Source organism: Dama dama, chromosome X, assembly GCF_033118175.1.
Source record: "Dama dama isolate Ldn47 chromosome X, ASM3311817v1, whole genome shotgun sequence".
NCBI lineage: Eukaryota > Metazoa > Chordata > Mammalia > Artiodactyla > Cervidae > Dama > Dama dama.
The window spans coordinates 45,620,922-45,647,057 of record NC_083714.1 but is presented as its reverse complement, the minus strand read 5'-3'; the positions used below and the strand labels follow the sequence as shown (position 1 = coordinate 45,647,057).

Below are 26,136 nucleotides of genomic sequence, written 5' to 3'. Positions count from 1 at the left end.
TTTAGAAATGGATGGGTACTCTCCCATTAAGAATATTTGAGCTGACATCTGAAAGGTATGAAGAAGCTGGTGCTACAAACACCTGGAGGAAAAATGGGTTTCGAGGAAGAAGAAACAGCAAACAGTATGACTTAGCAACAAGACAAAGATGTATGTTCTCACAACTTCTATTCAATATTGTACTGGTAGTTCTATTCAGGGCATTCAGGCAAGAAAAAGTGATAAAAGGCCTCCAGATTGGAAAGTCTGAGCTGTTTTAACCTGCAAAACTTCTAACACCAAATTTATGATATTTTCTTCCATACCAACCAATTGTCTAACTCTTCAGACTCAAATTGGGTGTTCTATAGTTCAGTTTAATTCTGATACAGATTAGCCAGAGTTAGCACAGATATGTTAAGAGCTCATTCCCACAAGACTGCTCCTACTTCAGACTCCCTTCTCAAGTCCTAGGTTACTTCCTGTGATTCTGACTGACCAGATATAAATCCCCCTCCCTGGATTTGCTAATTTATTAGAACAACTTACAGAACTTACCTGATGGCTCAGACAGTATAGAATCCACCTGCAGTGTGGGAGACCTGGGTTCGATTCCTGGGTTGGGACGATCCCCCGGAGGAGGGCATGGCAACCCACTCTAGTATTCTTGCCTGGAGAATCCCCATGGATAGAAGAGTCTGGTGGGCTACAGTCCATGGGGTCGCAGAGAGTCAGGCACGACTGAGCGACTAAGCACATAGCACAGAACTTAAGGGTTCCTAGGTGGCGCTAATGGTAAAGAACTCGCCTTCCAATGCAGGAGATCTAAGAGATGCAGATTCGATCCCTGGGTCAGGAAGATCCCCTGGAGGAGGGAATGACAACCCACTCCAGTATTATTGCCTGGAGAATTTCGTGGACAGCGGAGCTTGGTGAGCTGCAGTCCACGGGAGTCAAAAAGAATCAGACATGACTGAGCATGCATGCGTGTGCACAGAACTTAGGAAAATGCTTTACTTACTATTACTGTTCATTATGAAAGATACAACTCAAATAGTCAAATGGAAAAGATGCATCAGGCAAATTGTGGGAAAAGGGGCACACTCTGGGTGTGCCACTCTCTCAGCATCTTGTAGTGTTTAACAACTCAGAAGCTCCAGAACCCCATCATTTAGGGGTTGTTAGAAGTTTCATTATATTTATAATTAAATCATTGGCCTTTGGTGATTGACTCCATCCCCAGCCCCTCTATACTCCTTGGAGATCAGGGAGTGGGACTGAAAGTTCCAACCCTCTAATCACGACTTGATTTTTCTGGTAACCAGCCCCCATCTGAAGCTATTTAAGATCCCTCAGCAACTAGTCATCTCATTAGCATATAAAAGACTCCTTGTCACTCCAGAGATTCTAAAAGTTTTAAGAGCACTATGCCAGGAACTGGGACAAAGTCTAAATATATTCTTTATTATATCACAAAAAGGATGAAGTAAAACTATTAGAGTATGTATGACATGATTTTGCATGTAGAAAATACTTAGAATCCACAAAAAGCTATTAGAGCTAATAAACAAGTTCATTAACACTGCAGGATACAAATCAATATACAGATAGCAATGGTATTTTTATACACTAGCAGTGAACATTTCAAAAGTAAACTTAATGTTAGTCCAATTTTCAAAAGTATCAAAATTAATAAAATGCTTAGGAATAACTTAAACAAAAGAAGCCCCAAACTTGTACTCTAAAAAATCACAGAATATTGTTGAAAGAAATTAAAGAACACCTGAACAAATAGTCATCTCATGTTCATGGATCAGAAGGCAGTACTGTTAATATGGAAATCCTCCACATATTGATCTACAGAACCAGTGCAATCCCAATCAATAATCCAGCTGCCTTTTTTGCAGATACTGACAAGCCAAGAATAGCCAAAGTCACCCTGAAAAAGAACAAAGTTGAATTACTCACCCTTTCCTATTTGAAAATTTAGTACAAAGCTACAGTTTCCAAGACAGTATGGTACTAGCATGAGATTAAAAAATATCAGTTACTGAAATAGAATTTAAAGTCAAGAAATAAACTGCCTCATCTGTGTTCAGTTGAATTTAGATAATTATGTCAAGGTCATTCAAAGGACAGTGGTAAAGAATCCTCCTCCCAGTACAGGAGACATAAGAGAAGTAGGTTTGATCCCTGGTTGGGGAGATCCCCTGGAGTAGGAAATGGCAACATGCTCCAGTTTTCCAGCCTGGTGGACTACAGTCCATGGAGTTGGAAAGAGTTAGATGCAGCTGAGCACATACACACACACAGCACACAGGCATAACTTGATAGTCACATGCAAATAAATGGTGAGACCCCCCCCCCCACCCAGAGTGTATTGGGCATACTCTGTATCAGCATGGCAGTATTACCTAGAACAGAATAATCTGGCCAAATATGCATCTCCTCACAAACCCAGTGCTTTATCTTATGTGGAAACTAGAAAAGAAAATGGTAAAACGCACTGCAGACTCAAGATTGCATAAATTAATATGAACTCTGCAATAAACCGCTTTTATATGCAGTAAGTTTCCCATTTCGAGAAGGAAAGGGCAACCCACTCCAGTGTTCTTGTTTGGGAAATCCCACGGACAGAGGAGCCTGCTGGGCTACAGTCCACGTGGTTGCAAAGAGTTGGACACGACTTAGTGACTAAACAAACAACAACAAAGAGTCAGAGTATAGGGGCTTCTCAGGTGGCTCAGAGGGTAAAGAATCTGCCTGCAATGCAGGAGACGCAGGATACGTGGGTTCAACCCCTGGGTCGGGAAGATCCCCTGGAGGAGGGCATGACAACCCAGTCCAGTATTCTTGCCTGGAGAATTCCATGGACAGAGGAGCCTACTACAATCTGTGGCGTCCCGAAAGAGTCAGACATTACTTCGTGACTACAGACAACAAGTTTACCATTGCTGGTGTTCTAGATATTGTTAGACGGCTTTTGATGGAGACTGAAAATAAAGAGATTTCTAAACTGGGTTATACAGATAGAAAATTAAGGGAAGTGCAGTAGAAATAAGCTGCACTTATTTCTAGAAAGCTAAAAATGTGTCTTGATTCAAAGGCAAATAATTTAAAAGTGTTTTTGATGTGATTTTTTTTTTAATTTTTATCAGTATATGGGCCATCTTTTAATATCACTTCACACTTATTTGACATGTTGACTCCTGAGCTTCACCCTATATTTACTCTGTCAGAATTTCTGTAAGGAAGACCAAAGATTTTTGTAACCTGTCCCTCAGGTGATGATTAGGAGGACTAAAATTTGAAAAATACTGCTTTATAATAAAGTGGACAGGGGTTTTCAGTCTTATGAGTCACTTTTCCAAGTGTCAAAGTCTATTGTAAAGTGCAATTGTGAGAACCACAGGGGTTTTGTGATCAAGGTGTTAAAGCAATGTCTTTGTCTAGCACCTTCAGTAAATCATCTCCTGTAGTTTTTGATCTGCACTATACTTGTCCTTGACCATGCGTTTCAGTTATGCATGCCCTTGTATCCTCCCATGTCAAGTAGCATTATGTATTACATGTCATCCATTCAGGATTCTGTTTAGAATTTTTATTGATCTTGGAATATTCTCAAGTTCATTTATAAGATTCTGGGTTCATATAATGGAAGAAATAATAACTACACTTTTGTCTAATGAGCAGGTTTTACCATCATTATATGACTCGTTTCTTTGAGAATCTTCAGTGGTACTTGTAGTTCTTTCAATTATATGAATCCTCAAGTCCAGCCAGAAAGGAGAGCATCCCCCAAGTTGGACCAATCATAGGACTTCTATCCCTGGTTATTGCTAAGCTACAAGTGTATATCCTAACTGGGACAATTAGTGTAAGCAACATTTTTTCTTTCAGAAAAAAATAAATATGTTGTCTTTCTCAGCTGAAGATACTAAACTTTGAAAGTGTGAGTCTAAGGTTATCCATGATGTTCTTTATATTCAAGCTGGAACAGAATGAGGAGTGCTTTTGTCCCTCACCTCAAGTGTATGGAAAAGAGTTTAAGAGGATCACATGGATGTCTTAATTTTTGCCCCTTATAGTTTGGACTAATTTTCATTCATGCCAGAGCAATCTAAAAGGCATGAAACAAGATGGTTACTCATTGGTAAACCAAACTAAAGGCATTTTATATGGCTGCTGATACTTCTTGAGTTTGTTGTGAAAATCCATGAGAGTTTCCTATAGACCTAAAGGGTTATGTCCATAGTATCTTTGGTTTTGAGCAAGACGGGACACCTATAGTAGTGACAGACCTTAGCAGAGGGAAACCGTAGATCTTACAAAATGCTAGGGAATGAAGACAGCGTTAGAGAGGAGCCAGAAGAAAGATTAATTGGCACTTATTTTGGCTGCCATCCATCAGCTCTTCTGCATCCTCTCTCTTCCCTTTTATATATACTCTTTGCTCTGAAAGGCTAACCTTGATGCTCCCTTGCCCTTTGGCTTGCAGTTGGGTTTCCCCATGGGGATCCACATCAGAACATCTGAGGGTAGGAGGAGATCAGATCAGATATTTGTTTCCTGGCTCTTTTTCTCTGAGGTCCGTCAATATGCCATAGCCCTTTACCAGAGGTCTCTGGTTTTCTTCTTCGGGATTCTGGTGATCACTCCGTCCCCTGATCCACTCAGGCCTAGAGGTATTACCTCCCACTGTCAATAACCCCAGCCAGTTTCACTTTCCCTTGTCATCTGCCTATGCTCCACCTCCAGTTTTGTAAATAGTCCCTTTTAATGTAAACCTTCTTCAAGTGATCTGGATCTGAGGATGTCATCTGTATGTATCCTGTGGGACTCTGATGGGTACAGCCTTCATCAAGGACACTGCAGATGAGGCATGCCACTTTTCTGGACATGCTTCAGAATCCATGAATCACCCTACCAGAAAGGCAGACTTAGATTCCCAGGTTAGTCTTGGTCATACAGAGATATTCCTACTCCATAGCCTATCCTCCTTCCCTTAGTTATAATATAAACCTGAATTACCAGGTTGAGGGAAGAGGAATTGAGAGACAAGGTGTGAAAGGAACATTCCTTTCACTTATGTCAGGGGGGAGGAGAGGGACTCTCACTTCCTAACAAATATGAAGTTTTAATTATTACATGAGGCTGAATATTTTAATTTGTTCTCAGAGGACCTGTATTACATAAAAATAACTTTAAAGATCTATGAGTCCTACAGCATCTTTTTTTTTTCTAGAGCTACAGAAAGAAATAGCCAAACTAAATAAATATGAGTTCAATGAAACCAAAAATAACAGTAATAAATGTGCTTTATGTTTACACTGTGTTTGTTCAACATGACAGCTACATAGGTTACATCAAGCTATATCTGCTTCTCAAATGAAAGAAGAATTTCAAATCCTCTTTGGGCAGTGATATCATGCTTTTCTTTTACGAAGAATTAATACTTCTGTACCACTTCACTGCTTACTAGATGAAGGTACTTGTTAGACTGTCGAACAGTTATTACTTCTAAGCCTGGGCTACTACATTATGAGGAGCATAAACAGGGCTTTAAACCACGGTAATTCATGTCCATTGTAGGAGCTGACTGAGCTACAAAGAAAATTGCTCTAATTGTGTGCCTTCGTCCTATGTAGTTAGGTTGAGTATAACCTTACCTGTGCTTCCCCAAAATTGCAGCACTGGGGTGTAGGATATAGAACATCCTAGAGAAGAGCCAACATTAAGACCAAGAAGATGATACCTCATACTACATGGCAGGGGTATGGTAAGAATTATATAAGAGAAAATACTGTGAAACTGGTGGTTTGGAGAGTTCGATTTAGGGAAGTATAAGGTGTTAAGTCTGGTTAGATCATCTAGAAAGTGGTTTTATGGATAGTGAGAAGCATTGCTCCTTATGTGAAATGTTTACCTAATATGGCAAATAGGGACACAGCTGCTAAAAGGAGCTATTGATAGATGAGCAGTAAGAGATTGCAGATTAATTCATGACATTCTTCATCCACAATATATGGCTTGATAAACTCTTTCTCATGCCGTATGAGTTAGGATAACCATTGATTTGTTTGTTTTATCATTTATATTTTTTAGTCTGACATATTCTTTGGAGTCCTTAAGGCAGCTGGCTTCACAATTTTCCATATGGCAGAGTCTTTGCAAGCTGCAGATCTTTTGGGACTAAGAAGAAACAGACGCTTCATTATAACACAGGTATGCACTGCTAAAATCCTTGCGTAGTGATTATAACTAATATAACTGGTTGGTCAGTGGTCACTGAAGTAAAGTAAAATGAGGTTGTGCACATGTGTGGGTGCTTTAGACAGTTTTAATGTTATTTTTCTTCCCTGACATTTGAACATATTTATTGCCTGGGTCTTCTATAGTTTTTTAATTATTTTCTTTTGGCTGTATTTCAAGCTCTGGCAACTATTGATTGAACTTCTGTTTCTGTCACTTCTGCTCATTCCTAGTTGATTTCATGTAGAATGTGAATTTTAGTTAATTGATATTTTAATTGTCCATTTTGTAAGCATGGAACTCCTGCATATGGCATGACCTTCAGACAACTAGATCTGTTTTCAAGGTAATCACTCAGGCACACTGGTAATCGATCAATCGACAAATGCACTCAGGCAAAATTGACCTGGCTACTGTGACTATATTGGGACTACTGGCAATGGGGAAGGAAGACTCTCACCATCTTCCTGTCTCACGCGCCAATAACATCAGAAGGAGCCCGTTGGTAAACATTACAACTAACTGCCCATGAGCCCTCCTGGGCTATGCTCTGTTGAGTGGAATAGGCTGGCTTCAGACACCCAAGTCCAACTAGTGGGAGTGACTGCTTTTTTGTTTCAGTTTCAGTTCAGCCACTCAGTTGTGTCTGACTCCTTGTGACCCCATGGACTGCAGCACTCCAGGCCTCCCCATCCATCGCTAACTCCCAGAGTTTACTCAAACTCATGTCCATTGAGTCGGTGATGCCATCCAACCATCTCATCCCCTGCCGTCCCCTTCTCCTCCCACCTTCAATCTTTCCCAGCATCAGGGTCTTTTCCAATGAGTTAACTCTTTGCATCAGGTGGCCAAAGTATTGGAGTTTCAGTTTCAGCATCAGTCCTTCCGATGAATATTCAGGACTGATTTCCTTTGGGATGGACTGGTTGGATCTCCTTATAGTCCAAGGGACTCTCAAGAGTTCTCCAACACCACAGTTCAAAAGCATCAATTCTTTGGCACTCAGCTTTCTTTATAGTCCAACTCTCACATCCATCCATGACTACTGGAAAAACCATAGCTTTGACTAGATGGACAGTTTTTGGCAAAGTAATGTCTCTGCTTTTTAATATGCTGTCTAGTCTGGTTTTTGTTTAGAAAGACCTAATGATTCCACCCCTAACGGCACTCAACATAACATGGGGTGATATATCTGTACTATGTCTGCTGACTCCTGGCTAGGCCATGAGAATGTTTCTTTTAAAGCCTTCCTTTCCCCTTGTTTGGTGAAAACCAGGTGTGGCCTTACCTCCCTTATAACTGGACAGGGCACTGCTGCTGTTGACCACCTCTCCATTGACCCAGTAAGTGCTTGGTTCAAAAATTGGCCCACACATCCTGGCAAATAAATGACTTCTCTGAGCACACTAGGTCTCTTACCCTCAATATATTTGGCTGCTATTTTCTGTATTATATTTGTTGAATCTGGTTGCAGCACCCCCTACATACCTGACCCCAGGGATATTGTGAAAGAGGGGTGGACCAAGATTGTAAGGGTCATGCAGGGTGTATAGGGGTGGGATGTATGGTCAAGCCACTCAACATAGTTGTCCTCGGTTTCTCAGTACATTCCCTGCCCAACCAGTGCCTGCTTCACCTATATCTTATGCACATGACTGCCCTTCCTACAGGGCTTCTCCCAAGCCCCAGCTGACAATTGTTCTTATGAAAGGGGTGCTGAGGAGTGGGCCTCTACTAGTCAAAATAAAAAGCATTCATGCAAATCATATGTTCTTTTGTAGATATGTACTTTTAATTTTAAACATTAGTATTTTAATTAATAGTACTTTGACTTACTCATTCCAGTGGTATTTATTGTATAGCTGAATTATTAGCTATTATACCCACTGATACATAAGGGGCTACAAAGCTGCCATTTATCTTTTTTAAAAATCAAGTATATACACATACAAAAAATATATATGTATATATCAAATATGTGCAAATATACATATGCATCTTTTTCATCAAGTATATTTTAATCAGTTTCATTGAGATATAATCTCCATAAAATGAATCCACCAATTTTAACTATACAATTCGCTGAGTTTTGACAAATGTATAGTCTCTTTTGACCACAACCATAACAGAAATATATTTGCATTGTCTCCTGAAGTTCCCTCTAGACTTTTTGTAGCCATTTTCCTCTTCCCAATTCCAGGCCCTGGAAGCTATAGATCTGCCTTCTGCAACTATAATTTTGTCTTTTCTATTATTTTATATAAATGCAGTCATACAGTGGTTAGAGTTTTGTGTTTGGCTTCTTTCACTTATGTTGCTTTTGAGATTCAGCCATATGGCTACATATATCAGTAGTTTATTCCTTTCCATTTCTGAATTGTACTCCATTGTATAGAACACACAACTGTTTTATCTATTCATTAGTTGGTGAATATTTGGGCTTTTCCTAGTCTCTGGCTTGCATGTTCATTTCTTGACAGTTTATATAAAAAGTTTTTATTTTAAATGTTTCCTACTTCGTATAGAAATGTTACCCATCCAAGGTCACAAATATATTTCCCCCATATTTTCCCTACAAGTTTTATAGTTTTAATTCTTGTATTTATGTCAGTGACATAATTCAATTTGATTGTTCTGTATGGCTTGGGGTATATATATATGTTATTATATATATATATACACATATCCATATATGTATATACACATATGTGTATCTATCTGTATATGCACTTATATGTATAAATATTTGTATGTAGATACATAGTTTTTGGCTGCTTAAAAAAATCCCTTTCCAAATTAATTATCTAAGCACTTATTGAAAATAAACTGACCATATATGTGTGGCTCTGTGTCTGAGACCTCCCTTTTGTTCCATGGGTTTACACATCTGTTTCATTGCCACTACTGCATTATTTGAATTACTATAGTTTTTAAAGTAGGTTGTGAAATCAGACAATGTGAATTCTCCAAACTTTTTTATTTGCAGATCATTTTGGTTATTCTAGATCTTTTTCATTTCAATGCTAATTTTATAATTAGCTTGTCATGTTCTACAAAAATGCCAACTGGGATCTGTTTGGTTTGTGTGCATGTATTGGTCAATTTGGAGACAAGCCGCCTTTGGAGACAAAGCCTGAATGATACAATGGAAACAGTGAGTCCCTGGTAGTTGCAAAGGAATGTGAAAGTAAGGTAGACTTAGAGACAGGCAGAGTTGTATGTGGAGTAACATCTGGATAATTGAAGGATTCCCTGGGAAAAGTATACTCTTTATAAAGCCCTGAACAGTGATGTAGGGTGTGGCTAGTTCATTTCTGATGGTTGTTTTTTTTTTCTGAGGTGAATATTCAGGGCTGATCATAGTTTCCTTCTCATAGGCAATCAGGAATGGCAAGACAGGTCAATTCATTTCACAATGATATTACAAATGTGGGTTGGAGTATAAGTCATATCTATAGTGCCCACAGTTTTACAGTCCTCATTTATAATAAATTCTGCTTGTCTTCAAATCTAAGAAGCTCAACACCACATAAGATTTAAGGAAATGATATTCCAAACCTTGGTTTGCAATCACTGTGGAATAGACAGTAACTGAAGAAAAGCATTGGGTTTCTTGGTCTGTTGCTTTATCTTGCCATGGATCATATGATACTGTACAGTTCCTAGGGTTTGCAGCTACTAGAGTCATAGACTGTATGCTCTTAAACAGAGGTACATAGAGGGGGAGGGAATCATGTAGAATCACCATATAACCCAGCTGAAGCTTTGTCCAACTTAGGAGCAGAAATGGAAATGAAGGGATAATGTTTATCTATTACACACATTCTTCTAAGTAAAAGAAAGATCAGCCCAATGGCCAGATTCTCATCATTGGTTGTATCCTGATGAGCCATACTTGAACCAATCAGGAGTGGGGCTCAGATGGCTTTGGGTGGATATTATGTTTTCATAACAGAACTCTCATTTTATGAAGGACACAGGTTCTGGAATATAGCATAAAATTAAAACAAACTACCACCAGCACATTTGGTACTTCCTGAGCTTTTGAGCCCTGTAAAGGTGTTTCAGAGTGAATGATTCCTCAACAAGGAATCTAAATCTTTCCAAGTGGAGCTTCCAGGTTTTGAACTTGCCCTTGGAGATTCAGAGCAGCTTTTTTCAAAGAATGTAACCCTGATCACCATGTACAAACTTGTAGGAAAGGTCTCTGCAGGAAGGGGACTAAGTTGGTTCTATGATGGGCTGAATCACACCAGCTGCTGCCACAGAAATTTGCCCACAGGAGACTGGCAGACAAGGAGGAAAGTTGAGGCATATTGTTGATTTTGACTCTCAAAGGCATGGTACGTCCTAAATTTGCACTGAAAGGGCCTAACTTCCCATATCCAGGAAGTCAAAAGCTTCAAATTAAGACTGTACCGAGAACAAAACTTCTAGCATTACTGTGATTTATAGCCAATAGGAAGTGTGCAATTCATTGGCATAATCACATTCAAACTAGGGTTTGATTTCAATCATTCACATTGGACTGTAAGGAGAAACTGCTCCTTGGTAAAAGCTGGTCATCATTAGGGATAGATAAATGATTAGAGGCCCACATGCTGCACCTCCATGATGTGATTTGGGCTTAATTGGCATTCTCTGTAGAGCAGCTGGGACTGAACAGTCATCTAACTTGAACTCTCTTTTCATCCTTAGAATTTTTAAGAAAGAAATATTTGGAGATACTGTACAACCTAATGTGAATATTCCAGGCTGTTTCTGGCCATTGCCAATTCTAAATGGCTACCAGTGGTGCTCTTTTGTGCAATGAATCCATCTTGTTCAAAATCCCAAAGTGCAAAACTAATACTGTTGGGTTGTAGATGTTTTAAAAATGTTTCCTAAGCCTGTGTCTTCATCTGTTCAGGCTACTAGTACAAAATGCCACAGACTTCGTAACTTATAAAAACAGAAATTTCTTTTTCACAGTTCTATAGGTTGGAAAGTCCAAGTTCAAGACTCCAGCATGGTCATGTTTCAATGAGAGCCCTCTTTCTAGTTCATAACTGGTGTCTGTATATGATAGAAGCAGGCTAGGTAGTTCTGTAGGTTCTCTTTTAAAAGAGCACTAATCCCATTTGTGAAACCTCCATCCTCATGACCTAAGTTCCTCTCAAATGCCCTATACAGAGTACCATCACATTTGGCATTAAGGTTTCAGCATATGAATTAGGAACAGGGCACATTCAAACCATAGCACCTCAGTAAACTATGAAATCTTACAAATATGTACCTGTGAGTTTCAATACTCTCAAAATACTGTACTTTACCAATAAATTGTTGATGTTCAGTTGTTCAGTCATGTCCGGCTCACTGTGACCCCATGGACTGCAGCATTCCAGGCTTCCCTGTCCTTCACCATCTCCCAGAGCTTGCTCAAACTCATGTCCATTGAGTTGGCAATGCCATCCAACCATCCCATGCGCTGTCATCCCCTTCTCCTCCTGCCTGCAATCTTTCCCAGCATCAGGGTCTTTTCTAATGAGTTGGCTCTTTGGATCAGGTGACCAAAGTATTAGAGTCTCAGCTTCAGCATCAGTCCTTCCAATGAATATTCAGGACTGATTTCCTTTAGGATGGACTGTTTTGATCTCCTTGCTGTCCAAGGGACTGTCAGGAGTCTTCTCCAGCATCACAATTTGAAAGCATCAATTCTTCAGCCCTCAGCCTTTTTGTGGTCCAAGTTTCACATCCGTACATGACTACTGGAAAAACCATAGCTTTGACTATATGGACCTTTGTCGGCAAAGTGATGTCTCTGCATTTTAATATGTTGCCTAGATTTGCCACAGCTTTTCTTCCAAGGAGCAAGTGTCTTTTAATTTCATGGCTACAGTAACCATCTGCAGTGATTTTGGAGCCCAAGAAAATAAAGTCTCTCACTCTTTCCATGTTTTCCCCATCTATTTGCCATGAAATGATGGGATTGGATATCATGATCTTCATTTTTTTTTTTGAATGTTGAGTTTTAAGACAACTTTTTCTCTCTCCTCTTTCACCTTCATCAAGAGGCTCTTTAGTTCCTCTTTGCTTTCTGCCATTAAGTTGGTGTCATCTGCATATCTGAGGTTATTGATATTTCAAATTTCATGTTTTTAATGATTAAAAGTAATATATTCTTAAAAGCTTCCTGAGGCTAAGCAATACTATTTGGGAAAAAAAAATCAAAAATGCTTCTGCTAGGAAGAGTTTAATTCTCTTCGGTACCCGTCTTCCCCTTAAGGAGTCACCTTGAATAAGTGTATCTGAATCCAGAGGTCACTATGCCTCCTAAGGCAAATATATAACAGTTTCTGTTTTTAAGTTCTGGTAACTGCTTACAACTGGTAACTCCCCTTACTACTGTGTCCTCTCTCAAGGTTCCCCTATACCCACAAATTAGTGAAGTGTCCCTTTGGGGTGAGTTCAATTATCTCATTTTGAGTATACTCTCTTTTCTCTCTTGGGACCCTATCTAGTACATCTTCCTACTACTCTTTACCTTTCCACTTTCCTATGACATAGTCTAAACCCTTACTTCTAAGGAAACTGTAATCTTTTGCTTTTCTTCTCATATTTATTTCAGAGCTATTCTTGATATTTTTCTTTAAAGTAGATGCCAAACCAGTGTAGCCAATGTATCACCAATGACTTTATGGACCATGCGGATGCCATGAGCAATGTCCAGCATGAGAAGCTGATGCTAAAAAATAGCTCCCTCAATACATGTGTTACCATATTTTAAAAACAATTTCATAAGTGTCTGTGGATTGTTGGGACTTGGCATCCTTCCCTGTAGCTGGGAAGCACAAAGGAAGGCTGACTACACATTCCTTCTTTTCTCTTGCATTACCCTTGATCCAGAAGATGAGTTTTATGGAGGCCCATTAGCAGCATATGCTTTAGCATACCATTAGCAAGCATATTGCTTGCTCCTGAGCCAGGGCCAGATAAGAGATAAGCATCACCTTCAAGTCCCATGTGAATAGGTGAAGTCTGTCTCCTTGGACTATCTCTGTGATACTTTCTGCTACCCACCCCCACCATAGGGGGGCACAGCCAGGAAGGAGATGGGGTATAGAAACAGAGGAGTGCTCCCCCTGTTCTTTGACCCTTAATACTTTCCCATACTAAGATCGCTAATAGGCTAGCACAAGTGGCACAGACTCAATTCCTCAGCACGTTTGGGCCTCTGTGGAAGCCAGATGACAGTGTGCGTGGCATAGAGATAATAGTACCTTTGAAGAGAGATAAACACTGTCTCTCTTTTGTAAACACTATCTTTTTGACAAAAGGACCCAGGTGAGGGACACTTGTCACTCGTCAAACTCCATAAACTTTATTTTTACTTGAAGGGTATGCAGTGAAAGCATTAGTCACTCAGTCTTGTCCGACTCTTTGCGACCCCATGGACCACAGCCCAACAGGCTCCTCTGTCCATGGAATTCTCCAGGCAAGAATACTGGAGTAGGTTGTCATGCCCTCCTCCAGGGGATTTTCCTGACCCAGGGATCAAACCTGGGTCTCCTGCATTGCATTCTGTGTTCAAATAACTGAAGAAGGTGGGTCTACAGTTATACACAGGGCTATGCAGTGAAAGCAGAGGGTATGTTAGATTCTGCTAGGGCCTCTTTGTTACTGGTAATGCTGCTGACTTAGCTCTGTATCCCGCTCCCAAGTTAACTCATTCTTTGGCTTCCATTTCAACAGTAGAAGGTCTCTAATTATGAGCTTTTCACCTTGTTCTCCTTTTGATCATTCATTTCCCCTCATTACATTCATTCACATGAGACCTCTTCCACATGATAATTCATTGTCTCTATAGAAAGTTTCTGCTTTGAGAATTGATGAAGTTGCCCTGGATTCAAAGTATAAGAGAACAACATTGAGTTAGTGAATTAAAAGTGTGTGTGATTTTTATTTTTTATTTTTTTGCCTATACCACACAGCATGTGGATCTAAGTTTCCCAACCAGGGGTGGAACTCGTGCCCCCTGCATTGGAAGATTGGTGTCCTAACCACTGGACTGCCAGGGAAGCCCCTATAAGTGGTCTTCAGCATGTCAGTTAACCTCTCTGAATCTTACCTCAGAGCTAATATGGAGGTTAATCACAACTTCCTCTAGAGTTATAAAGATAAACTAAAAAGAATCATATAAATATGAGCAATTACAAATTTTTGTCTTTTATTATTACTTGTCCTGTCCAAGAATTTTATCATATTTTAGGGTAAATGGTATTTACCTGATTTTTTATTTCTCTGTCTCGTCAAGTAACTCTAGCTGCCATGAGGACAGAAGCTGTGTTAACTTGAGTTCATCACTGTCTGCCCACCATCTAACATGGAGCTGATCTGGGTCCGATGCTCCCTATGAAATTTAACTATAATTGTCAAGGAGAGCAGCAGCATTGTTATAGCAAGCAGCACAATCTTGGAACTCATATCTGTAGAACTTGTTATCAATCAAAGCTTGAGAAAAAACAGCCCCAGTTCCTCCTTACTCAACCACCTCCCTTTTCCTTTAGGGACATTTCGTAAACATCTCAGTAACTGAGCGTAAGATAGGCAGGAAAATGTGTGAATCTGTGATAAATCTGTGCTTGCAAAAGGATGGTAATAATAGGCTCCATTCCTTTAACTGCCCATCTTCAGTATCAGTGGATAGAAATGCATCAGAGAAGAAATATCTACTCTATTGCTGCTGCAGCTAAGCTATTATGTTTAGAAAATTCAATCTGGCAGTCCAAACCTGCAGCTGATTTTTGTGTGGTGTCCTAAGATATACTTATCTAGAAATTAGCTATTGTACTGCTTCCTGCGGCTCGCCAGGTAAGATTACAGTAAAGGACAACTAGAGGACGTTGGCACCAGCATTCCACTATTATACCGGCTATTAAAACAAATGGAGACAGAATTCCAGTACACAATGTTCGCTGAGATGATTTTACCAGCGAGGAAATCCCAGATAAAACACAGTAAATATCAAACCTGTGAATGCCATGCTGCACAGATTTCTATCATGAAAGAAAATAGGTGCTTTACATTTGGGGCAATACACCCCCAAAACATTTTTTATCTCTCTGCTTCTATATACCACTCTACTTGGTATGTTTGCTTGTTTAGTTGCTTGGCTGCTTTTATCAAATAAGAAGCTTCTTGATGAAGACGTTTCAATTAGAACACCCACAATGGGAGCTGATAGAGTCTAGGACATAGCAGGCATGTCATTGATTTTTATTCAGGTGAGGAGCTATGATGCACAGGGGTCTTTCCAGGGGAAGCAGCTTTAGAAGCTGGACTTGTACCCCAAATGGTTGCTCTCTCACCAGGAGATACATACTAACTAAGGTCACGGACAGTGAGGTGGAAACCAGAATGCCAGTTAATTCCTTTGCCATGTTACATGACATTGTCAAGGGACCAAAGCTCTCCCACCCCTAGTTAACATACATCTTACGTACACCTATGGGAAAACTCAAATACAATTCAGAAGTATATGTGGCTAGCATAGCATCCGAAGAAGGGGTATAGCTAGAGAGCTCCATCAGCAATGAGCTTCTCACTGCAAATACAGCGACCACTGCTGGCCTTCTTGGACCAGTGCAGCCTCTTCTCCTGAACTATGCTTGAATGACACATAATTTTTCCTTGACAAGTGTACTAGTTATCTATGGCAGTATAACAAACTATACAAACTTAGTAGCTTAAGACAACACACAATTATTATTTCAGAGTTTGTATGAGTCAGGAGTCTGGGCACAGCTTAACTAGGTCCTCAAATCAGGGTCTTACAAAGCTGAAAACTGCAAGTTGGATCATCTGGCTTCCTTTATGGAACTCAGGGTCCTTTTCTAAAGTCACATCATGGTAGCAAAATCAGTTACTTCAGGTTGTAAGAGTAAGTTTCCCTTTTCTCAGTGGTTGTTAGCCAAGGACCATTCTCAGCAACTAGTCCTTCACAACATGACTGTTTTGCTTTTACAAGGCAATAGCAGAATCTCTCATCCAATCTAAGATAGAGTCTGTATAAAATAACAAACACAGAGGTGACTATTCCATCATCTCTGACATGTCAGTTCATCAAGTTGTACACTTCTGATGATATTCACAGGCTCCATTCATACACAAGGGAGGAGATTAGATGGTGTGCGTACTTTCAGGTATGATATGATATGAAAAGGTATAATATGTGGGCCAGTTTAGTGTTCTTCCAACCATAGTAACTCTCCATTCTCTGGGCAGCATATCTTAGTGGAGTGGTTTTTTCTCCACTGCAGAATAGACTCATCTTAAAGATTTTTCCAATTACAGATTCTCAAACCCAATGCTCAGAATTCAGAGGCCATATATAAGGCAGAACAGAACCATTTCTCTTTTCAGGCTCCAGAGGTGATTCTGATGAGCAGGTAGCTGGCAGGCCACTTGAGCTTCTGTTCTGGTTCTGAAATCTGACCCATATGTATCTGAATCCTGATTTTTGACTCTGTAATTCACTAGCTACATGACCTTGGAAGGATCACTTGATGACTTTAAGCCTTGGTTGCATAATCTGTGAAATGAAGATGATATAAGGGATATACTTCAGTCATTGGGTCTCACACCAAGACTGACTAAACCTATGCATGGAACATGGTTAGCATATGCCTGGCACATTGTAGGTGTACAAATGATGTAGCTGTTATCTGATAATATAGCTGACACATTTTCCTTCTGACAGTAAAACACTTGCAAACCTTGTATTAGTTATCTATTCTGTTCAGGTGACTCTGTAGACTGCTAATCTTTGCAAGTTGTTTTGGAGTTACACAGCTTAACTCACAGAAGATCATCTCATATGTAAGACCTGGATACAGAGACAGAGAGTAGGCAATTCATACTCATCTTCAAGCCATGTGTGCAGGGAGATCTTCCATTGGAATGACACTGCCAACATATGCTAGTCCAGAAGCATCATAGTCATGCAAGGCTGACCATCTCTAGTTGTTTTCATCTGCTTATTTCTAACATATGTACTTGAATTCTTATTTTTATCACAGTCTAGGATAAGATTATTTTTGTGGACAGTAGAAGTTTTCTCCCAACACACTAATTAATTTTTTTTTCTTTTGTCACTGTCTCTAGGTCAGGCTCAAAGAAAACCTGGCCTGATTTATCAACAGCATAAAATCTTGCTGTGTTGAATTTGTCCAAAGAGCTGTTGCTCTCAAATCAATATTCTGCTCAAATGTAAGGCAAAAGTTTTTCACCCTGTGAAAGTCAATTTTCAAACACTTAACAAAGTATAAATTCCTTTCAAAGGCATTGCATAACAGTGTCATTCCCTTGTGTGGGTACTCAGTAAACACTTATTGACTGACAGAGTTTTTGACTCTGTGAGGAAGCCCATACTAAAAAAAAAAAAGAAAATCTATTTCAGTATTTTTGCTTCAGAGTTCCTTCTTGGTTAGACCTCATGTAGGAATCTGTCTACAGATGCTAGAAGTGTGACAGGAGAATCAGCAGAATGGAAAGGACCTTACTAGAGGCAAGTGATCTGAGATCAAGGTTCTAATTTCCACTTGGATGCCTCCTAAAAGTGAAAATGTTACTTGCTCAGTCATGTCTGACTCTGTGACCCCACGAACCGTAGCCCACCAGGCTCCTCTGTCCACGGAATTTTCCATGCAATAATACTGGAATAGGTTGCCATTCCCTCCTCCAGGGGATCTTCTTGACCCAGGGATTGAACCTAGGTCTCCCACATTGCAGGCAGATTCTTTACCATCTGAGCCACCAGGGAAACAATAAGGCAAAATTTCTGACTTCTCTGAACTCTGGTTTCTATAAACTGCTTCCTGCCTGACCATTTCAGAAGATGGTGAAATTTAAATGATATCAAGTTGGTCAAGTTCTTTGTGGATTGTAAGATACCATATCTTAGTATTGGCCCTCGGGTACTACTGTTAAAGATGATGGAAGAGGACCACAGCAACAGTGATGATATGGGGTCACTTTCAATAAGTGTTATAAATGTCCTATGGCTAGTTTTCTCTAGCAAGCCAAAGTGGTGGCAGAGGTAGCCAAGATGATTTCTACCAGGTCCATCACACAAATATATGCTCTTATTCAACCACGTTTGACTCTAAACATGGAAATTTGCCTTCGTGTGGGAAGGGCTGGTATAAGGTACATGTGGGGCTGGTAGAACCCTTGATGTACCTCTCTGGTGGCATAGAGAATGCCATGGGCTTCATCATATTCTTCTTTTCTTCCTTATAACACAGGAAGACAATGCTATCCAGAACGCCATCCCCCTCCTCCCTTGCTCTAAAAAGGGACTATGTGACTGAACTTTGGGTAATAAAATATGTATGGCAGTGATGTGCACCACTTCCATTTCTGGCTTCTAAAACTTTCTGTGTAACCTCCTATGCTTTCATTCTCCACCAACTCTATCTCCTTGTGACTGGAAGTAAAGGGTCTGACATGGCAGAGCTATGAGTTACCACTCAGAAGAGCTGCCCACAAGGAACAGCCTTGAATCTGTGTTGAGGGAAAGAGAAAATTTGTTAGGTTAAGACACATTTTTAGATTGTTACACCAAATACTGTTTATTACTCTGATGAATATAAATGCTCAAACTTCATAGTCTATGCTATATTGTTGGAGCCCTATCCTTGATAAAAACTCAGATGGATGCATCACCGATAATGTTTTCCCCATAGAAAACCCAAGGTTAATTGAGCTTCTGGAAAATACAGTTCATATCGTCTATTCATGTGCTCAATCAGGTCACATCCTCAGAGAACAGAAAATCATAGAACTCCAGGCATGAACATTTATAGTCACCTAGTCATTTATCTCACCTCAAAGCACACACATCTTGATTAGGGGATGTAACTGCCACTGTAAGGCCAAGGTCAGGAATAAGGCTGCTTAAGAAATAGTAGAGGAGAACTTCCGTTAAGATACTAAGATTCATAACTGGTGTCTACTCAGTTTGCAGTGAGGCCACTTCCATCTATCGTATGACCTTGAACAAATTTCTTAAATTATCTAAGCCTCAGTTACTCATTTTTCAAAAGAGCATACTGTTCGTTTCACATGTGGTTATGAGGGATAAATGAGGTATTGCATACGGTGATAGCAAATCACAAATCTCGATATAAATACAAAATATTTTAATTATTAACCAGTAGTTGCCCTTGTGGATCATTAAAAAAAATGTTTATTTAGATCCATGGTCAGAAGTAGTTTTAATCCTATGTTTGGTGTAGACACCAACTCAGGTAATGAATCACCCCCATTCTGTTCATAGGAATTTGCACAAATCAACCTAGAATCAAATATCCCAAAGCAATCAAATAAATTTAGCACAAGATAAGGAAACTATAGAATATTGTGACTAAAGACACAGAGTCTGATTTCAGAATGCTTTGGTTTGCTCTCTAGTTTCACTTGGTATTTCCTGTGAAGTTAGGTTATTTTACCTGAGTGCCAGTTTTCCTCATACTTGAAGTTCATACAGTGGTCCCTATCTTATAGGGTTGTTGTGAAGATTAACTTTGTTGAAATGGGTCAAGTGTTGAGAATATCTTCAAGCATGCATTGAATATATATCATAGAACTTCATGGCATATGTTATATTTGGGTAGGATTTACTCTTCTCCATCTGTCCTCCAAATTCTGAACTAAAATGACCTCCCATATTGCTAGGTGCAAATATGCTTTACTGATTGTAACTTGCAGTACCGATTGTAACATGAGGAGCTGCTCCTTACCTCACTGTTTAATTTTCAACAACGTTATAGGAGGAGGCACAATAGAGACCTTCCAGTCATGCATGCCATAATTTTTATTGACCTTTAAAATGTATCCTAATCAATTGAGATGTTTTCATATTGCAAAGAGATTCTGAAGGATGGCTGCAGTACCCTGTCATATTGCTGTCATTAACACTGACCTGAAGTGTGTGGAAGGAAAGCCCTGTTTTCCAGTGTCAACACTTGCTGTCACCTGCAGTGCGGCCATGTTCCAGTCAAATGAGACATGCACTCCTGCTGCCTTTGCACCTGGCACAGCCTGGTCTGCCTCCTCTCTCTCTGCAGACATCTACATGCAGGCATCTAAGCCTTCATGAAGGCAAAGATGTCACTACATGTGCTCTTTTAAACAGCCCTATAGTGATGACCTTTTTCTTTTCTGTTAGTAGGGAAAAAAATTGAAGATGTGAAAGTGATTTATCTTTCCAGCAAGAGGAAAGTAACTAGAGAAAAGGGTCATTTCAGTTCAGTCTCTCAGTTGTATCTGACTCTTTGCAACCCCATGGACTGCAGCATGCCAGGCTTCCCTGTCCATCTCCAACTCCCAATGCTTGCTCAAACTCATGTCCATCGAGTCGGTGATGCCATCCAGCCATCTCATCCTCTGCCCTCCCCTTCTCCTCCTGCCTTCAGTCTTTCCCAGTATCAGGTATTTTTCTAAGGAGACAGTTCTTTGCATCAGGTGGCCAAAGTATTGGAGTTTCAGCTTTAGCATCAGTCCTTCCAATGAATATTCAGGACTGATTTCCTTTAGGATCAACTAGCTCGATCTCCTTGCTGTCCAAGGGACTCTCAAGAGTCTTCTCCAACACAACAGTTCAAAAGCATCAATTCTTTGGCACTCAGCTTTCTTTATGATCCAACTCTCTCAACCATACATGACTACTGGAAAAACCATACCTTTGACTAGACAGACCTTTGTTGGCAAAGTAATGTCTCTGCTCTTTAATATGCTGTCTAGGTTGGTCACAGCTTTTCTTCAAGGAGCAAGTGTCTTAATTTCATGGCTGCAGTCACCATCTGCAGTGATTTTGGAGCCCAAGAAAATAAAGTCTGTCACTGTTTCCATTATTTCCCCATCTATTTGCCATGAAGTGATGGGACCAGATGAATGGTGTTCATTTTTTGAATGTGGAGTTTTAAGCCAGAGTTTTCACTCTCCTCTTCCACTTTCATCAGGAAGCTCTTTAGTTCCTCTTCACTTTCTGCCATAAGGGTGGTGTCATCTACATATCTGATGTTATCAAACACATCAACAAATATTAATATTTCTCCGGGCAATCTTGATTCCACCTTGTGCTTCATTCAACCCGGCATTTCATATGATGTACTCTGCATATAGTTAATTAAACAGGGTGACAATATACAGCCTTGACATACACCTTTCCCAATTTTGAACCAGTCTGTTGTCCCATGTCCAGAGAAAAGGGTATATATTTGGAAATCTCACAATTTAAAGAATAAACAATTTCCAATAAAGAAAGGACATTTTTATTCTGCAGGCAAATGACTTAAAATTTATAAATGTGGTTGGTTGAATGATGTTTCTCCAGCAATGTTCATCTTCTAGTTTCTGGAAGCTGTGACTGTTACCTTACATGCCAAACTGTTCTTTATTGTCACAATTAGTTAAGACTCCTGTGATGTGCAGTGTATCCTGGATTACACAGGTGGGCCCCATTAAATCACCATTGACCTTATAAGAGCAAGTCAGGAAGGCCAGACAGAGAAGGTAATATGATGATGGAAGCAGGGATTGGCATTCTTTGGTTTGTGGCTGCATCACAGAATTTGGGGGCTGGAACAGACAAGGAAACAATGTTCCCTGTTAAAGCCCCCAGAAGGAAATGGACTCTGGAGGTCTTACTTCACACTGCTGATCTTAGGAACTTCCAGAGAATGAACCACTATCATGTTAAGTAACTAAAAGCATGGACATTTGTTACAATGGCAATAGGAAACTCACATTGTAAGGCAACATCTCAAGGAAAGGAATACATAATATGAAAATAAAGGAAAAGATTAAGATGTATCTATAGAAAAAAATATTTGTAATTAGGAGCTTGAGATTAATAGATGCACACTACTACCTACTAATAAAGAAGGACTTACTGTATAGCACAAGGAACTATATTCATATCTTATAATAAGTTATAAGGGAAAAGATTCTGAAAAAGCATATATATATATATATTATATACGTGTGTGTGTGTGTGTATATATATAATATATAACTGAATCACTTTGCTATACACTTGTAACTAACACAACTTTTTATATCAACTTGCACTTCAAGTTAAAAAGAGTTTAGCAAAATTGAATTTAGCTTCTCTAGACAATAAGAGTAAGTTATTGCTCAAAAAAAAATCTTTATTCTCCATTTTGAACTTCTCTGACTCTTATTCTCACCTGTAGAGCATTCATGCTTGAATCCCAGAAAACATACTGAGGCTGCTTCTGCATGTTGCACACACCACACCAAGCACCCTCCTCATTCTCTCTCACATGTCACATGCAGGGATCATATGTCTGACTTTACTTCCCATCATTCCACCAGACTTGCTCTGAACAACAAGAACAAACCTTTCTGAAACCAACACCACATGCTCAGGTTCATTTTACTTGACTCCTGCTCAAACCACTTTCTTTTCTTGACTTCCAGGATACCCCCCCCCTTCCTTTTCATTTTTCTCACTCTTTTTGTTCATACTTTGATACCTCACTGCTATCTCTCTGACCCGTGTTTATTGGATTCTCCAGAGCTCAGTCCTTACACTGTTTTTCTTTTCTATCCATAGTAATTCCCCAGATGATCTCATTTAATCCTTCTTATTTAAATATATTTTTGTTGGAGAATTCCTATTTTATATCTCTGGCAATATTATCACCCTGAATTCCAGGCTCCCAAGTTCATTTACCTATTCAAAATCTCCACTTGAACATTGTGAAAGAAATGGTAATAAGCAATAGTTGCAATCTCACACACTCTGCTAGAATCTTGCCATTCCCTCATCCAGAGGTGGCGTCTGTTTCTCGTCTACTTAAACCTGAATAGGCTTTTGTGATACCCTCTGTGATAGAATGTGGCCTAATTGACACTATGTAGCTGTCAAGGCTGGGTCATAAAAGGCAATCTGAGATTTGCCTTTCTGTCTCTTCATCATGCTTGTCCATGAAGCCCAGCAAGTATGTTGTGAGGAAACTTCCATCCCATGAAGAAGACACTTGCTAGAGCTCTAGGCAATCCTCACAGGCAAGATTCTTGTTGACAGTAAGAAGCACCAGACACGTGAGTAAGTGAAGTCTTAGATCATTCCAGTCCCGCTTTTTAATCACCCAGTGAATGCAGTGGAACAGAGATTGGCTGTGCCCATCAAATCATACCAAACAGCAGACTAAAAGTCAGCAAAACAAATGCTGTTATTGTTGTTCTAAGCCCCAAAGAGATGGAATGGTTTGTTGCCTAAAAGTAGATAATTGAAACAAATAGGTCTTCAGCAGCTCAAACCGAATTTGTACCAAGCTGATTTCTTATTTTACCTTCCATCCCCCACACCTGGCTTTTCATAAGCGTCCCCATCTTAGTGGTAACTCAATCCTTCTAGCCACTCAGGCAACACCAATGGAGTCACTCTTGATTCCACATTCTTTCACAGCCCACACCTAAACTGCCAGCAAAACATTAGAACAACAATAACAGCATTTGTTTTGCTTAAAAGTCTGCTGTTTGGTATGAAACAGTAGCATTTCCTTCTAAATGCATCCAAGGCTGGATGTATTACCTCCACTGAGAGCAAATTGTCCCAGTCACCATCAGCTCTCATCTCAGCTTTGCCCCTGCTTTCAGACCTTTGACTCGTGCAGTCTCTTTTCAACACAGACAAAACAGTGACCATTTAGAAAGTTAGGGAATATCCTGTCACAGCTTTGTTCATAACTGTCCAATGGCTCCACACTTCACTGACAGAAACAGACACAGTCCTACCTGTAAAGAACATGGTCCTGCAGGATCTACAAGCCGCTAGTTCTCATCTGCCTCCCTGATTTCATCTCCCACGATACTTCCACTTCATCCCTCTGTCTCACCATGTAGACCTGGTTGATGTCCTTTGAACACCCAAGGAATGGTCCTTCCTCAGGGCTTTTGAATATGCTTTTTCCTCTAGTTGGAAAATTCTTGATTTTAAGTCTCTGTACGTTGATTTTTGTTTCAGTGGCAATCATATAGAAAATAATAGCTCCTCGTTCCTCCCCAGTGCTCTCTTGATTCACTTTGCTATGTTCAGTTTTCTCTGGAGCATTTTAACATATGTTTTGCTTGTTTATTTACATTCACTCCCCTCCCCCATCACAATATTCTCTCTACGTTTAAAGAATTTTGTTATTCGGTACTGTTTTCCTAGAACTTTGGATTCATGCCCAGCTCATTGGTATATACTCAACAAGTATTTGCTAAGTGAACAAAAAGTCAAATGTACTATGCATTTGTGTGTGTGAGAGTGAAACATAGTTGTTTTTAAACTTATTTAAATCTAATAAGAACCCTATGAAGTTGATGATGTTATTGCCATTTTATAGAATTGAAAACCCAAGAGAAAAAATGAACACTGAATAATGTAGTTGAGTGGATACTGCCCAGAAAAAGCATTCAGATGGCATGAATGCTAGTCTCTACCCCATCAATCAGGACCTCTGTGACACTTGCCAAGTGAAATTGATCTTTTACAGTGTAACTTCTTTGGTAATCTGACCATAGAAACTTTTCTGTCCACATAGGCTTTTGTGAGGAGCAAATAAGAGATGCTATAGTTTTGCCAATTTCAACAGCAGTGTATAAATGTATGTGTCATTATTATTCTCAAAAGATTATATATATATATATATATATATAATTAGAGACCCATATATATATATATATATATATATATATATATATATATATATCTTTACACAAATGAACCCCCCTGTCAACCATTTTTGGACCCTCTCCCACTCCCTGTTTTTGCTCTCTTCCACGGTTTCATGACTAACCCCTGCCTACCTGTTCCATCATCACCAAAGAGCAAATCCCTGCTTCAAACACAATCTTTCATTGTACCCTCTGGGACCATCAATTTCTCTGCCCTCTGAATGAATAGTGTGTGCTCTGTAGGATGTGGTAATTAAAATAACACCAGGTGCAAATATATCTCCTTAGTGTCCGTCACCTAGCATCACCTGGTGATTTAGATTTTAATTATCTTATCTTAGATTGTCAGCCCAATGGGGAGATATTTTTTCAGCTCCTTTGTCTTGGAAAGATCCTAGAACTCTTTTTGCAATTTAGTGATTTAGTAATAATTAAATCATAATAAAAGTCTTCCTGATGTCCATAGTATGAGATGAAGGATTTCAGTATACTTATGTGAGAAACACAGCAAAATATAAAACTCCTGCCCTGAAAAGCGAGAGGGTAACAGGCAAGTCTGGGGGTCCCCAAGCGGAGGAAATAGACTGCAAGAGTCAGACTTTTTTTTCTCTCTCTTAAGTGGCAGGAGGAAACAAACTACAAGTGTCATACTTCCCCCCCCCCCCTTCTATACAAAAATAAAAGGTTTCTTTTAAAATTCTGTGTTGCCACCTGGTTCCACCTGAACTTAACTTCTCTCAAACCTTGAGCTAACCAATGAGTTTTTCTTATGGAAATATTTTTCTTAAGCTATGTTAATGAACCATGTATTTGCTTGGAAATCTGCCTTTCTTCAAGATTCCTGTCAATTGTTTTATGGCCCAGGATGACTCACCTTGTGCCAATGCTATCTCAAAATGCATGATGTGAGTGAGGGGCCTGGTGCCACTCTCTCAGTTTTGAGACATTTCCTTTCTCTAATTAGCAGTTTCTGTTCAGTTCAGTTCAGTCACTCAGTCATGTCCGACTTTTTGCAACCCCATGGACTGCAGCAAGCCAGGCTTCCCTGTCCATCACCAACTCTCGATGCTTGCTCAGACTCATGTCCATAGAGTTGGTGATGCCATCTGACCATCTCATCCTCTGTTGCCCCTTCTCCTCCTGCCTTCAGTCTTTCCCAGTATCAGGTTTTTT

General features: G+C 39.7%; 1 protein-coding gene across 1 annotated transcript in view; it reads left to right on the top strand.

Annotated features, from left to right (window-relative positions):
- Window positions 1-26,136, top strand: part of LOC133052041 (endogenous retrovirus group PABLB member 1 Env polyprotein-like) — a 221,896-nt gene that overhangs the window by 88,505 nt on the left and 107,255 nt on the right. The window contains exon 2 of the mRNA XM_061136784.1: window positions 6,085-6,204. Within this exon, the coding sequence (XP_060992767.1) occupies window positions 6,085-6,204 (120 nt within the window). The remainder of the gene's footprint in view (window positions 1-6,084; window positions 6,205-26,136) is intronic.